General features: G+C 40.3%; 1 protein-coding gene across 3 annotated transcripts in view; it reads right to left on the reverse strand.

The window, feature by feature from the left end:
- Positions 1-15,253, reverse strand: part of LRGUK (leucine rich repeats and guanylate kinase domain containing) — a 104,730-nt gene that overhangs the window by 61,830 nt on the left and 27,647 nt on the right. For all 3 annotated transcript variants that reach the window (XR_004383968.1, XM_032868987.1, XM_032868979.1), the window contains exons 6-10: positions 14,987-15,111; positions 10,566-10,709; positions 5,423-5,503; positions 3,710-3,796; positions 2,243-2,349 (exon numbers count right to left, since the gene is read on the reverse strand). Coding sequence is in view for 2 of the 3 variants with exons in the window: in XM_032868987.1 (XP_032724878.1) it covers positions 2,243-2,349; positions 3,710-3,796; positions 5,423-5,503; positions 10,566-10,709; positions 14,987-15,111 (544 nt within the window). In the remaining variant the exon portion in view is untranslated. The remainder of the gene's footprint in view (positions 1-2,242; positions 2,350-3,709; positions 3,797-5,422; positions 5,504-10,565; positions 10,710-14,986; positions 15,112-15,253) is intronic.

Here is a 15,253-nt window from a genome sequence, read left to right on the forward strand (position 1 = left end):
TACATAAAATATATACAATAGGTAAGTTCTCAGGGGTAGAAAGGAGATACAAAGTCTCCAGGGACCAGGAGTAGTGGTAGTAACTGGGCTGTTACTGCTTAGGGGTTACAGCTTTTGCTGGGGGGTGGAGGGATGAAAAATTTTGGAAACAGGTGGTGATGATGGTTGTCGCACAGTGTAAATATAATTAATGCCACATAGTTATACACTCTAAAATGGTTAAAATGGCAAATTCTATGTTATAGATACTTTACCACAATAAAAAATGGGGACAGGGTGATGGGAAGAGCATAGGCAAAATATTATTTCAGTGTTTTCGGCAAGCATGTCAGTGGTAGTATTAGGACTGATACTGTTGTGCAATATGGGATTTTAAAAGTAATTATGGGATATTCTAAATCCATCTCCCTCTGTGTCTTTGATGTGGGAGGAAAGGAGGACACAGATGTAATAGAGAGGAGGATAAGTAAAAGCTCAACTATCGTCTTGAAATTGAGTTGTATCAGTATGAATTCAGGAGACATTTTATCATCTACATATAAATAAATGTGGATCTATGTATATAGACTAGATATAAGTGCATTGAATAGATGTGGACAGAGACATATAAGTAGATAAACAGGATAGATAAAATAGACCAGTGGGTGATTGGATAGATGGGTGGATGGCTGGATGAATGGATGGATGGTTGGAAGAAAGGAAGGAAAGAAATACATTCTTAGGTCTGTCCACTAAAAAGCCTAACAATGACCAACTCAGTAGCAATGATTACCTCTAGCAACCAGGTTGTGACTGGGAAGTACCATTTCTCACTGAAACCAACCAGGGCTTCTTGGAGAAGTGGTTAATTCCAGAGTATGGACAGGGCTTGTAGAAGATGAGCCTGGAGGACAGGAGAGCAAGAAAGCTATCAGTGACCACCAGGCCAGAGTCAAGATTCTGCCATGTAATTTTAGTATTGTACCCTCACCCTAGTCACACCAGAGGAAGGGACAGTGTTCCCCAATAATGCAGCATAAGAGTGCCAAGGTCAAGAGTTAGGGTTCCCTGTGGGGCCAGCCTGGGATGGGCAATGGTAGTCTTCCCCTGTCTCCATGAGTTTCTCACAACAAACACTGCTTCATTCTGGAGCATCTGGGACTGCTTGGCCATTTTGTTCTTGTCTACTCGGTAGCCACAAATGATGATGAAATACGTGTTTTTCAGACAGTGCTGTAAATTTCTTTGATACATATTTTTATATAAATGTACCCTAAAGCATGAAACAACTAGCAATCTCATAAACTGGGAAAGAAATACAACGAGGACATAAATGCCCTTCTTTTAAATCAGATGTGCTCTTCCAGATGTATGCAAATAAATGATAAATCAGTTCACCTAGAGGGTGACCATAAATATATAAAACTGTCAATGTCTATATTATTAAATTATATGTAAAAAATCATGTCCTGGATGCAAAATAAAACATGTGCTCTCTGTGGGAAACCAACCATGTGAAGTAAAGAAGCAAATACCACATAAAGAAGGGAAGCCATTTATAACGAAGAGATTTTACAAGTATTTTTAAAATGCCTTTGGGTATTGATAGAATTTCTGCAATATACTTATAGCATAAATGGCCATCTGCTCCAACAGATTGTTTAAAAAGAAACGGAGAAACTGTGGTAAATCTGTCTTTGAACTTAGATGTGAGAGACTCTGTTCATGCGCTCAGCTAAGCTGGGTGACTCACGGGCTCAGTGCGATAGGTGTAAAGACGATCTCAAGTTTCCCCTGGGCTGGCTGGGCTTCCTTCTATGGACTCTCTCATAGTTCGCATTCATGCACTTTGGCAGGGCTATCCAGCATTCACTCACAGCTAAGGAAAAACTTAGAGTGGACAGAAATCATCACAATTCTCTGTTCATGAGGCAAAGGTCTATGGTTCTGTCCTACAACAGGAAAACGCACACATTTTAAACATGGCGTTTCACTGTCCTACGTCATAGCTAACCACCATTCAAGGGGCCGGATGGTCAAGGGAGACGAATCCACTCATCTCCACATCTGGGAAACCACCAGTGAGTGAACCCTGAGCTCAAGCATGTGACGATAATCCCTAAAACTGAGACAGTCAAAGAAAGACCCTCCTCTCAGAGAAGGCGAGGAAGGGATGAGTCACAAAACAGAGGGCTAGGGCAGACGACGAGGACGTCCTGTGCTCACCACTTTGAGTTCTACCCTGGGGATCCCTCCCGAATACCTGTCAAAGATCCTCTGGGGCTGCATCACGCTTTTGACGACATGGGTCAGGTGATCTTGGGCTGCGACCACTTCAGGGGGAGGGTCGTATATATTCACAGCTGCAACCTTTTCCAGAATTAGAAATGCAAGAGGAAAACATGCTTCATTTCTTCAAAGAAGACAAGTCTTAAGTTTTCTTGAGCGAAACATTCAAGACAGGCAACCAGGTACGGAAAATAACGCATGCTCACGACCTTTGCGCTCCAAAGTCCTGTGTACTCTAACTTTCCCAAAACCTAAATAAGGATGGTTATCTTAAAATACTGAGCTGGAGTCCACGGGTCCCCCACTTCTTTCTGCTCTCCAGTTTGGGAGGGAAGAAGCAAACACCAAGCCACTAAAGCCCAAGAGTACTTTTAATACAGTAAACACGCCCACTTTGAGCCTGAGAGGAAGGAATAAAATACAAAGTTCTAGATCCCAGTTTGTTGCAATGCCATGGGGATGTGTTCCTCATGCCATCTCATCAGGAGCTATTCCAATTATCTCAAATTCTACCCAAACCTCCTCCTCTTTCAGCAGAGCTTCCTGTGTTCAAAGACAGGGGTCTTTCCCTCGCAACGTAGACTTCTCTAACTGAATGTCCTTGTCACCCCTCTACATCCACGATCCTCGTGTACCCCACTTTTACTTAATGCAGGCTTTTGAACTGCACTCCCTTCACAAAACAGTAAAGAGAAAGAGAAATCTAGGAAGTGCCTCTGAGTTTGAGAATAACAAGGCACTAACATCCGTAACTATTTTTAACCGCAATTTCCAAGAGGTAAGTATGAAGCGGAATATCGGCTGCTCTACATGCTTTTAACTGTTCTCATGCTCACCTCAGATTTGCATTTAGTGTGAGAAATCCTTCGTTAATGGAGATTTCGGCTGTCACCACTCACTAAAGCAAGACAAAGTCCCACCCCGGTGTGGTAGCAGGGAGGCAGGTGCTAGCGTGTCAGGTCCCATCACTCTAGAACTGTGTGTCCAGGGGGATCATGAATGTAAAGAGCAGAATTAAGGGTTTAAAATACCAGGAGACTGATCGGAGTACCTTCTGATTATATATGTAGAATGACATAATAATAACTTTCATTATTAAAGGAGTGTTTAGAGCAACCTAGACAGAATCACACTCCCTCCAGGAATGGTAGTTATCCAAACTTAACAGAACGCCACCGTGCTGCTGCCTGGAGCCGTGGAGCGCGGCTTCCGTCCCTACTGCTGGCCTGTTGACTATGCAAGAGCAGCACTTTCGCCGCATTCGTGCCGATGCTCAGCTTTGCTGGGGGTTAAGACAGAGAGTAAGGAACCACTCCCTAAATAAGCCGTTACTTCCCACATTGTCATGTGCGCCACTATTGATTACATTGGTCCCGCGGCAGACAGCAAAGCCCTTGAGCACACTAACTCTCAAACACATGGAATAATATTAATTACATACCTTTTCTTCCACTTTAATTTTCTTCTGATCTAATTCTGTTAATCGTAGGAGCATAAAAATCACGAAGAACCAATATTCAGATTTTTCCTTGTTAAAATATGAAGAGGAATATTCAGTGGCCTTCCTTTCCCATGTGAGCAAGCGCTAGCATGCTACTCCCACAAGTAGGTGTTTCAGTTCTACCCTGTCGAGACACACACACACACACACACACACACCCTCAAGGTGTCTACACTTTCACGCTCACCAGTCCTCTCACACATGTAGACTGTGCCTTGTAGCTTACAAAGCTCTTCAAACGTCTGATCTTGTTAATCTCCCTGTGACATAAGCAGGACGGGTATGACCATCCTCATTTCTAAAGAGAAACTAACCAAGCCTTAGTGGTGAAGCATTTCACCTTAGATTCCGTGGCCAGGGATTCAAATCCTGTCCTCTAGCTCCAAAGAGGTTCATTATTGCAAATAATGAACATTATTTATGACGACTTTGTCATTTGTTTAGTATTGTATTATTTTGAACTTGTACTGTTTGGAATTTATTTTACAATAAATATTATTCATTTATAGAACAAATTCTTATTCCCAACTCCCAACTAGCTGCCATGTTAGGATTATCTGGCTTTTAGAAATATAATTAAAGTTTTGTATTAAGAAACATCTTTGAAGAGAAAGGTATTAGTGGGTGATGCCTTTATAGATAAGAAATTACATGAAATGAACACACAAAAGTATCCTTTTTGTCCTTTGATGGGCGAGTTGGGGGGGGGGTGTGTACATAAGCCAGCTAATGCCCGTGAAAGGGTTTGTGGTATTTATTTATGCGCATGCGCAAACACTCCCCATGGCTCTAAAACTGGAAGGGGGAGGGAGGTTGGTGGCTGCTTTGTAAGTCCTGCTCCTTTCTTACCAGAAATGCTTTTAAGGTGGCGGCCACTATTCCCATACCAAGGACTGGATTTATTTTTAATCTTGTTTTTCATTTTTGCTTGTGCTCTTTTTTTTTTCTTTTTGTTGGCCAGACATGTTCCTCAAGTTACACACACAGAAAAAGGTACTCAGAGGTACATTTAAATTCAAGAGTCTCTGGAAAGGGAAGGGAAGGATATAGGTAGCAAAATGGAATGAAGGACAAATGGAAAAAGAGGGAGGGACAGAAGCCAGGAGAGAGAATCTATCAAGGGTAGGAAAGACAGAGGCTTAACAAACAGTGGATTTTTGAATACCAGAGGTGAACAATCCATAGGAAATAGAGTATTTCTTTCTATAATCGTTTTTCCAACACCACCAATTTCCCCAGCTATATCCAGACCAATTACTATAGAGATCTGAGACCTTTCCCCTCGTACACCACAGGAACCAGTGTCTGTCTACACCTCCAGCATGGTGCCTTCTATGACATAAAAGGACATTGCTCCAGGGTCAGTGGCTGCGTCAGGTGATTTTTATTACCAGCTGGGATGAGTCACACGTGACGCCCCCCCAAAACCTTCCCCAGGCCCCTCCCCCAGCCCCAGACAGGGCACTCCAGGCTCCACTGTGGCCTAGGGCACCAACAGCTTCTCTTTTGCCTAAACCTCCTAATTGTTTCCTTAGAGATGGAGAGTGAAGGTAAACACGGGGCATCACATCCCTGATGCTCCTTATCAAAAGTACCCCTTGAAGAATTCCAAGAAGGTCCTCACCCACTCTCCCCACATATTCTCTCTCTCACCTGAATTGGATTTCTTAGAAAATTGAGAACCCGGAGGAGAGGTAGATTTTCAATGTATTCTATTTCACCCAGCTCGGCAATCTGTTTAATCAAAGAAACAAAGTATTATCAGTAGACTGTGCAACCCATAATACAAAGTTCTGTGAAAGGAGCTGACTTGGATCTTCTAACGTCAACTTCTTTTAGAAACTGCTCTGTTGCGTAGCCAGCCTTCTAAGGAGTATTCAGATAGCAGAGCACAGGAACGACCGCATGCCGCCTCACTAAATGGGAACACACACAGCCATGTTTTCTTTTTTCCTCTCTGTTTAAAGAACAGTGAGCTGATCCTCCTCTCAGCCATATTTATTTTAAGGCAGAGATAACTTAGTATGCAGAATCAGAGAAATAGGACAAAAAATGCAGGTGGGGGCTCTGTGGTTCTCTCTCCTAAGCCCTAATCCTTCCTAACCCTCCTGTTCCCCAGTCTCCCTCCCCAGCACTGCCTCTGCTAACCTGGCTGTTTGGGACTGGTGAAGACTTCTTACTACGTGTGCATGCGTAGCTCTATTGTTTTTTCAACAAGAGGTAATTATTTTAAGGAAAGATAAAAACAGAAATGATACGACACAGTTCTTGATGTGGGTGTTCGCCTTACAATTTTTTGTTTACACCGTATCCTTATGTTTTATACTCTTTTCTGTGTAGGTTATGTTTCACAACTTTAAAAAAATGAAAAAAAGTTGCTGGTCAGTTCCTTAATTTGACCAAGGAGAAAGCTTGGGTTTTAGAATGCCTGAATTTCCCGCTAAACACGAACAGTTTTACTTAAATTTCCTGTAGTTAGCATAATTATAATTTTATTTCAAATGTGGCTATTAAACTTTTGCAAAAAAATTAATAATCACATCATTTCTATTTCTCCCCAAGTCATTCCTGCTTGCGTTGTGAACGCTCTCCAAAGGTAGTCACCAATAATCCCGGAGTTATCCAAACACAAAACGCAGCTCAAGTTGAACTACTCCCAGAGCTAAATCAGGGGAAGGACATATGCACTATGTTCAAGGGATGCCATTTTCAAAGACGTAATGTAAAAGGTAAATTCTGAGTCATCATATAGAACCTGCATTAGTTCTAGATGCTTATTAATAAGCATTCATCTGCTTATAGCAATGCTATGCTATCAGACACAGCTCTTTCAACACAATGGTTATATCCATTAGAGTGACATTTAGATCCTCTGCATGATAAAAGGATCATTTTTTAAATACCGTGTGATTCAGGAACGTGGAATAGTCAACTAGGTTCACACTGCTTGGTCAGAGCAGTGGGCTGATTTTCCTCTAGCGTACAGCCCCTGTGCTTGGACCCAACACAGATGCGAGAAGGGGGATGTTTTCCTGCAATGAGCATGTCTCATCACTAAGTCCTGGCCATGTGCCCTGGCACACACTGCTGGTGAGCATGGAAACTGGCATGTTTTTCCTAAGAGGCAAGCTAATGGGTTACGTGTACATAAGCTATGAACCAGCGACCCCATCCTCAAGAGGTTTGCACTGAAGAGATCATCAGACCGGCAAACATTAGGTAAAGAACACTGGGCCCAACATTTTTAGTAAAAGTTTAAAAATTCCTCAATTCTGACTAACCCCACCATTAGGTGATTAAATGAGTCATAGCACAGTCCCATAATAGGAACACTATGCACCCTTTAGAAGGGTAGAGATATCTCTGATAACTGACATGGAAAGATCTTGAAATGTTGCAAACAACATGAATAGCATGATCACGGACTACATAAAATTAGAACTAAAATGTCAGCTGGGATCATCTGGTCTTTTGAGAGTCACATGAGAGGGATCCAGCTCCCTTCCCACTAGCCCTTCCAAAGGTAGGAAGACGTTGTTAAGGGGAGAGCAAAGCACGTATGTGCAAGCCCGGCTTCAAGATCCTACGCCTGCTGAATTAGCCACACTCCACAGATACTGGTTGTCCTGACTGTGCCCTTGGTCCCTCTCCTGAAGACCTCACCCTACAGCAGACCCATCCTCATGTCTTCTTCTCAAATGCCAAACCTAGGGCTGTGTGCCTCACAAACTATTCGTTACAGTAGGTGTACGGGTACAGCGCCCCAAATGACTTGAAGTGAGACATCGCCGGAAAGGTTCTATTCCTGGAGGACCTTGAGCCATGTCACACCAGCAGAGCTGATCCCCAGATTCCAGATGCCCTTCTTCTCAAACCTCCTCTGCCACTGGGGGTTACTCCCAACCCCTAGCAGTTTGTCAACTTCAAATTCCTAGGGAGAGCAGTTTAGTTGACTCATTTCACTGTTTCCTCCTAGGCTATGCTCTCCCAGCCCCAGCACCCACACTTAAAGCCCCCTGTGAGGGCTTTTTTCTTTGACTGATTGGCTGATTGATTTGTGAAATGATGACACTAAAAGAAGGAAAACAGTGTTCTCTGAGTAACTCCCCAACCAGTGTCTTGTTTCTAGAAGAAAGGCCTGAGGTTATCATAGAGTTAACATTTGGGAGATAAGTTTTAAATGGCAGAAATGACATCCATGCTAACAAGGACTATAGAGAGTGATAAGGGGCCCCAAATCACACAACGATGGGAAATATTTGCAAAGGAATTTAAAAGAGATGATGAAATGATCGTGTGAGGGTACAGCCATGTGCCAGCCGCGAAAAGCAAGTAAATAATACTGCCGGAAGTACAAATGATAAAACATCAAATTAATCATATGAGGAGCAACAGCTAAGTTATGTTTCTGTAAAATGACAAACTTTCCATTCCTGACATGGTATTCTCAGTAGTACTGGGGAAACTTCTGAGGAAATCTGTGCAAGGCACGAAGAACATTTCAAACTACTGTTGGTTGCTCCCCAACCTGCCCAGTGGGGAGCCAGGGAATTATGTTATTGTTACGGACTCAATTGTTCCCAAAGGATTCCCTGCTTTGGGACACATGGCCACTTTTTAATAGAGTCTCCTGAACATTTGAAATTTATAAACTCCTTTACTCACTTAATGATGCTTTTTTTTTTCCCCTTAAACGTCTTCAAATGTAACTTGAAATGCCTCTTGAAATGGAAGAAAATGATATATTTATTCATGAGGTCTTTCTAGAGCAGCACTATCCAGTATGGTAGTTACTAGCCACATGTGGCTACTTAGCACTTGTGGAGTATGGCTAGGATGAACTGAAATGTGCCTTAAGTATAAAATACACATCAGATGTCAAAAGCTTAGCATGGGCAAGAGGTTATAAAGCTCCTCATCAATGATTTTTTTTTTTGTATATTACATGTTGACATGATATTTTGGATGTATTGGGCTAAATAAAATATATTATTACAATTATTTTCACATATTTCTTCTTACTTTTTTATTGTGGCTACTAGAAAACTTAAAATTGTATATATGGCTCACAGTTATGGCTTGCATTATATTTCTATCAGAAAGCACTCTTGGGGGCACCTGGGTGCCTCAGTGGGTTAAAGCCTCTGCCTTCCGCTCACGTCATGATCTCAGGGTCCTGGGATCGAGCCCCACATCTAGCTCTCTGCTCAGCAAGGAGCCTGCTTTACTCCTCTCTCTCTGCCTGCCTCTCTGTCAAATAAACAAATAAAACCTTAAAAAAAAAAAAAAGAAAAGAAAGAAAGCACTCTTGTAGAGCATTATACTCTAGGCTTTCCTGAAGGAAGAGTCACCAGCATTTCATTTACTGTATTATGCTTCAGCATTGAGAACACTGAGTCTGGAGGCAAACCATCCTACATTTGCATCCTGGCTCTGCTCTTTGCTAGGCGTAGAATTTTGGGCATGTTACACTTAACCTTTCTGTGCCCCAGTTTCCTCATCCAGAAAATATGACAATAGTAGGGATATAATGAGGATTAAATGGGACAAAGGATGTGAAGCACTTAGAACAGTGCCTTGTGCACGGGTACTCAGCAAATATCTCTAGATGATCCTTTGACTACAATTATTACTATTAACATGAATCATTATTCCTTCCCCTGACTTCTGAGATGCATTCAGTTGGGATTCGATGAATGCATTTCACCTTTCCAATACTCCCTGGATACAGGTGAGAACCATTTTCATGGTAATTTCACGAAAGGACACTAAACCCGTATGAAATAGAGACTATGCTGACTCCATAAGACACGTGGCACAGGGAACAAAAGTTAAATGAACTTTAGAAGTTGACAAAACAATATACAAATCAAGTCAAAATAAGGACTAAGAGTTTTGTCTGTGATTAAAAGTCTACTTTGTCTGTGATTAAAAGTCCCAGACCTAAAGATGGCCTTTTCTTGATGTTTAGACGAACAGGTGATGCAAGTTCATTGGAGAAAGAGTCATCAGACATAACTGATAAGCACCATCGCACCTGAACAGAGAAAGGTCTCCACAGCACCACATCTCCCCCCAGATAAGACCCATGCCTCTTTCAGGGCCAAAGTTTGCATTTTCAGGAAGAAATAGTCAACTTCCTTACAATGTCTTTCCAAAAACTGTGACAAAGTACTCAGAATAAAATTGTTTTGTAGACATTATTGCTTAAGTCATCAATAAACCATGATTACAAGCTCAAATGCTTCACTGAAAATAATGTATAATAAGAGTGAATGCCAATTTTTATAATTTGTGAAACAAAGTTTGTTTTAAACCAGATATGGAAAATTTGAGTCTATCCAAACCCCAACTCCTACTGATTGGGAACATACACTATTGTTACCAACAGAATATTGGACTATGCCTCTTCTCCTTAAATGACAGTCACAGGCAACACCAGCCTGAGGCTCTTCTCATGTTTCTCATTTCCCTGCTCTGACACTTCAGATACTCCCAAGGTCACCTTTCTATACAAAACTTTACATGAACACATCTACTTTAGAAAATCATGTCCACTCGATTGCAGATTAAACCCTTAAAACAATGTATCAGGAATCATCAAATTTTCAAAAATTAAGAATAGCATTAATTACAAACAAACAAAACAGTCCTTCTGCAACTATTGTTCCTGGAGATTTTCTAGAATAATTCTAAGCTGGCATTTCAAGTAAGAGCCCTGGAGAAACTAATAATGGGTCCTAATATGTCCTCTTATGCAGACGCTGAAACCAGGACAGATGACGTGTGACATTACCTTATTATCTTCCAGGTTGATCACCTCCAGGAAGTCATGGTTCTCCAAACCCTGGAGGCTGCTGATCTTATTGTGAGACAGATCCACGATCTGCAAGGCTTTTAGGTCCTCCAAACCCGTGATCTTCTCAATCCTGTTACTGCTCTACAATTGGTAAAATACATTCAATATCTTAAAAGCTTCTAGTAGGAAAAAGTGTAAGGCCAAGTTTTCATTCTGGATACTGCCTAAATCTCCCAAAATCAACAAGCCATTCTTGTTCCCCTGCCCCCTCGCATTTCCACCAACCACCTCCCTAAACACATATATGAACACCCCAGAAAGAAATCCCAGTATTACAGCTGGAAGAATCACAATGTCATATTTTCACTAAAGTTCATGCAAGATGAATGTTCAAATCAGTAGGACAGACAGAAGCTAGGTAGTATAAGCTTTTAAGATTGTTTACCAAAAGCCTGAAGACAGCATGACTCCATGTTTACCTTCAGAAACATTTAATGCAAGTCTTTCAGTGCCACTCAAATAGTGTGACTACCACAAATGCTTGGTTTTTAGGAACATTCTAAATATAATCACTAAATGTAATCACTTCATATCACGATGGCCGTGGTAGTCTGATTCATGGCTTGAATTATTTATTCATGTTCTGCTGCATGTTCCTCCTCTGGAATCTAGGCCAGACCTACGACTTCCCTTAAGCAAAAGAATATGGCAGAAGTATGCCAGTTCCAAGTCTAAGAATTAAGAAGGCCTGGTAGTTTCCCTTCTTGTGTCTTGGAGCCCCGTGCTGCCATGTAAGGACTCTATTAGGAGAGGATTTTTGGAGAGATTGTATGGAGAAGAAGAGGTCACATGGAAAGGGGCCCTGACACTAAAGAGAGGAAAAATCCAGCCATTCCAGCATCCCTGCTGAGCGCAGCCCCCAGCCAGTCTGCTGGCTGAATGAAGCAAGAGCAGCAGAAGAACCACCCTGCTGAACCCAGCTCAGATTGCAGAACGGCTGGCCAAAACCATGGTTAGCTAGTAATATTTTTCCATGCACTACACTTGGGATGGCTTGTTATTCAACAATAGATAACTGTGTTCTTCAATAATTCACACATAAGCATCTTCTCAGACAATGAGCATAAAACAAAGATTCAGAGATTCTCTTTCCCAACCCCCACGGACCATAACCAGAAATGACAGTGGCCACAATAATCTGCATTTTCTTGTGCGTTTTCCAATGTACAGTTCCTTGGGTTTCTTAGCCTCAAAGTGTAAGAACATGCCACAGTAAATTTACACTTTCAATTTTAGTTGGGAATCATAAAGACAATTTTGAGGTTTCAATTAATGACATAAAATGCCCATCTTTAAACTTTTAATACTTTTAATAAGCACTTAACTGAAAAATTAAATTACAGCATGCTCTTCCATCTACAGTATTTTTCCTGATATATGATTCCTGGTACATTGTAATAGCAAGAGCTCATTTTCATCCTATCTTTCATAAGATTTCACTTCAGTAATGAGCAAGATTTGTAGTCATTAGTTTAATTCTGTGGCTCTTTAAAATATATTACTAGAATGTTGGTAATCTACAAAGCTGGGTGATAATACATGGGGGTTCATTAAACTATTCCCTTTTTTAAATATATGTTTGAACAATTCCATAATCAGAAGGGAAAAATACTCATAACCCCCATTTGCCTAAGTTAAGTCGAATTTCCTACTATTCAGAGGTCAGAAAAGTTCTAAAAAGTGTAATAGAAAAGGAAAAGAAAAAACTGCACTAAAGTTAACATAATATCTATACTAATTTAACTTATTGAAATAAGACCTCAATATCCTATTTTAAATATGCCCACATGTAAAATTTATATACAATACAGTTCTTCCCAAAGGACTTTGAAGTGTTAAAACTATAGAAGACAGACTGTAATAAATCTTTCCAGCGTCTCTGCTGGCTTTCAAAGTGGTAGATGCATAAGAGTAGAGTGAGGCATAGAAACATTTAATTAGTTAGCCTATGTTCATAAAGGAAGGCAGAATGGGGAGATATTCAGAATCACAAAATTTCTGAGTTGAAAGTCATCTAGTCAAACCCTTTATCTGATGCTGAAAAACGGACACATTGCCCCTCAGAGTGGACATCCAGTTTCAGCGAGTTCTTTTCTTCTTTTCTTTTTTTGTAAAATCATGATTAGCAGGGAAAAGGAGGCCTTTAGAGCAAAGCTATTTTCTTAAACAGATGAAATGAGAAATATTATTCATCTCCCCAATTTGGAAAGGAAAATATAAACAGTTCTTAGTAAGACAAAATGAATTTTAAAGTGTGGAATGTATTGTCCTCCCTTGCTCAAAGAAGCAGTTGACAGAAAAGCCCATGAGTGACCCGCATTATCCCCTTCCATTTACTGTAAAAGCTGATGGTAGAGAATTAACTGGTTTGTATAGCGAATTATTCTTTTTTCTCTAAAAAAAATGTAAAATAAATTATTTGCAGTAGTAAAGCAGTTGGTTTTCTAATTCCACAAACTAAAACATAAGAGCATTAACTGTTGAAACAAATGTGTATCATTTTATTTTACATATTTCATTAACATTTGTGAAAGAAACCCTTACTCTTCTCAAAAATTTTAAGGGAAAATGAATGATGGCATGGTCCATATTTTCTGGTTCATCTTGGGTGACTGGGGCAGGGACTGGGAACAATCCCCCAAATTTATTTGTAGAAAAAATATGTCTTTTATGCTTTTTCTAAAAGCTGCTTGAGATGGGACAATCAACATGGATTACTTGTTTAGTTATTGAAATAAACTCTTGGGATAAAAGTGCTATGTGTTAATCTTCTTAATCATGAGTTCAGTTCTCCTGCCTCTAAGCACACCCCCCTATCTCTTTCCACATACCATACTCCACTTAAAGTCAATGGGAGCGCCAGTACAAAGAGATGTAAAGAGAAGGATAAGGTTCTAATGAGGTACCATCGAAGTAGTACACATTGCCAGTACTCCTTTAAATTATCATTTTTTGAATGTGACTTTCTTCTATAATTTTTAAATTTGCCCACCAACGTAACAAATTCATTTTCTTTTTATGTTTTGCTAACATGCCCTGGTGGACAGAAAACATGAAACCTTAGGAACATTATGAGACCTCTCCACGCCTCCAGTCCATCCTTGGTACTGGAACCAATACTTTGCCCTCACCTAACTTGCCATGAGGAGTGAAGTCTCTTGAAAAAGTGTTTCAAGCTCAGAGAGAGAAAAATGAATACTAGCCAACCTTCCACTATCTGTAGTTTAAATAAGACAGGAATAGTCTATTAGAAATGTCATAAATCTGCAGATAACCCCAAGATGTCATTTCAAAGAGCAGTTCAACAATCTCCCATGGGATAGTTCACATAAGAAATTAATAAGCTACCAGCATTGTGGCTTAAAATCCTCCCTGCTCACCTTGTGACAGATATAATAAAAAACAGCAAAGCCATCCAAGGGTAAGACGTAGGAGAGAGGAGGAAAGGACGAAAAATCTTGAATAATCCACAACTATATCATCAGCTTTTAAATTAGTGAGCTAATCTCTTATTTCAAAAACACTGTATATATCTTTGGAACTATTATAATTCTGCTGACTTTTTGATAAATTATCTGCATGTTTATTCATAGTCACAGTGCACATCAGAGCTTAAGAAAAGTTCTATGGGAAAAAAAATTTAAAAATTTCAAGTTTCTGATTGGAATTGCTCCTTTAGTCTCAGCATCAATTTTGGTTTTCTAAAATGGGAAACTAGCATATATTAATATAAAAGCACTGCCAAAATTCAGATAACATATTATGGTTCATTTGAGAACAATAACATGTAAATAGCACTAAATATTATGCTTAAATATGCTTAAGTGTTATTTCATCAGTGAGACATTAGGAAATGTATTTTTAATAGTTGTTAAAAGTATTCTTTTCTTTTTCAGTGTAAAATGTCAATCCTTTAAAAAATTGAATTTGGACGCCAAATTAGAAAATCACTTTACTACAGCAGGAAATACTGATCCTACACATATACGGCACTGAAAGGAGCAAACAAAATGGAAGACAAAAACTTTCATGAAGGAATCAGTTCTTCATCTTGAAAAATCCTGATTTTCATTCAACTATCATTCATACACTTGCTAAAACATTAACTAGTAGTTTCCATCAAGAATAACTTTTGGGGGCACCTGGGTGGCTCAGATGGTTAAGCATCTGCCTTCAGCTTGGGTCATGATCCGGGGGTCCTGGGATCAAGTCCTGCATCAGGCTCCCCGTTCAGCAGGGAACCTGCTTCTCCCTCTCCCTCTGCCTGCTGCTCCCCCTGCTTGCACTCTCTCTCTCTGGCAAATAAATAAACAAAATCTTTAAAAAAAAAAAAAAAAGTAACTTTTGGTTAGACTCACCAGACAAAGGATCTTGATTGGCAGCATGCCTAAGCCGTTAATTGACGTGATCTTGTTCTTGGCCAGACTCAGGTGCGTTAGGCCACTACACAGCTCTAGCCCACTGATCTCCTCTATCTCGTTGTCTATACACCGTGACTATGTTTAAGGAAAATGTTATGAGAAACATTCTGAAGAGGGGCGCCAGGTGGCTCAGTCGGTTAAGCATCCGACTCTTGATTTTGGCTCAGATCATGATTTCAGAATTACGAGATTGAGCCCCACATC

The sequence above is a fragment of the Lontra canadensis genome, unplaced genomic scaffold, assembly GCF_010015895.1.
Source record: "Lontra canadensis isolate GAN:19392208 unplaced genomic scaffold, GSC_riverotter_1.0 scaffold2, whole genome shotgun sequence".
Lineage (NCBI taxonomy): Eukaryota > Metazoa > Chordata > Mammalia > Carnivora > Mustelidae > Lontra > Lontra canadensis.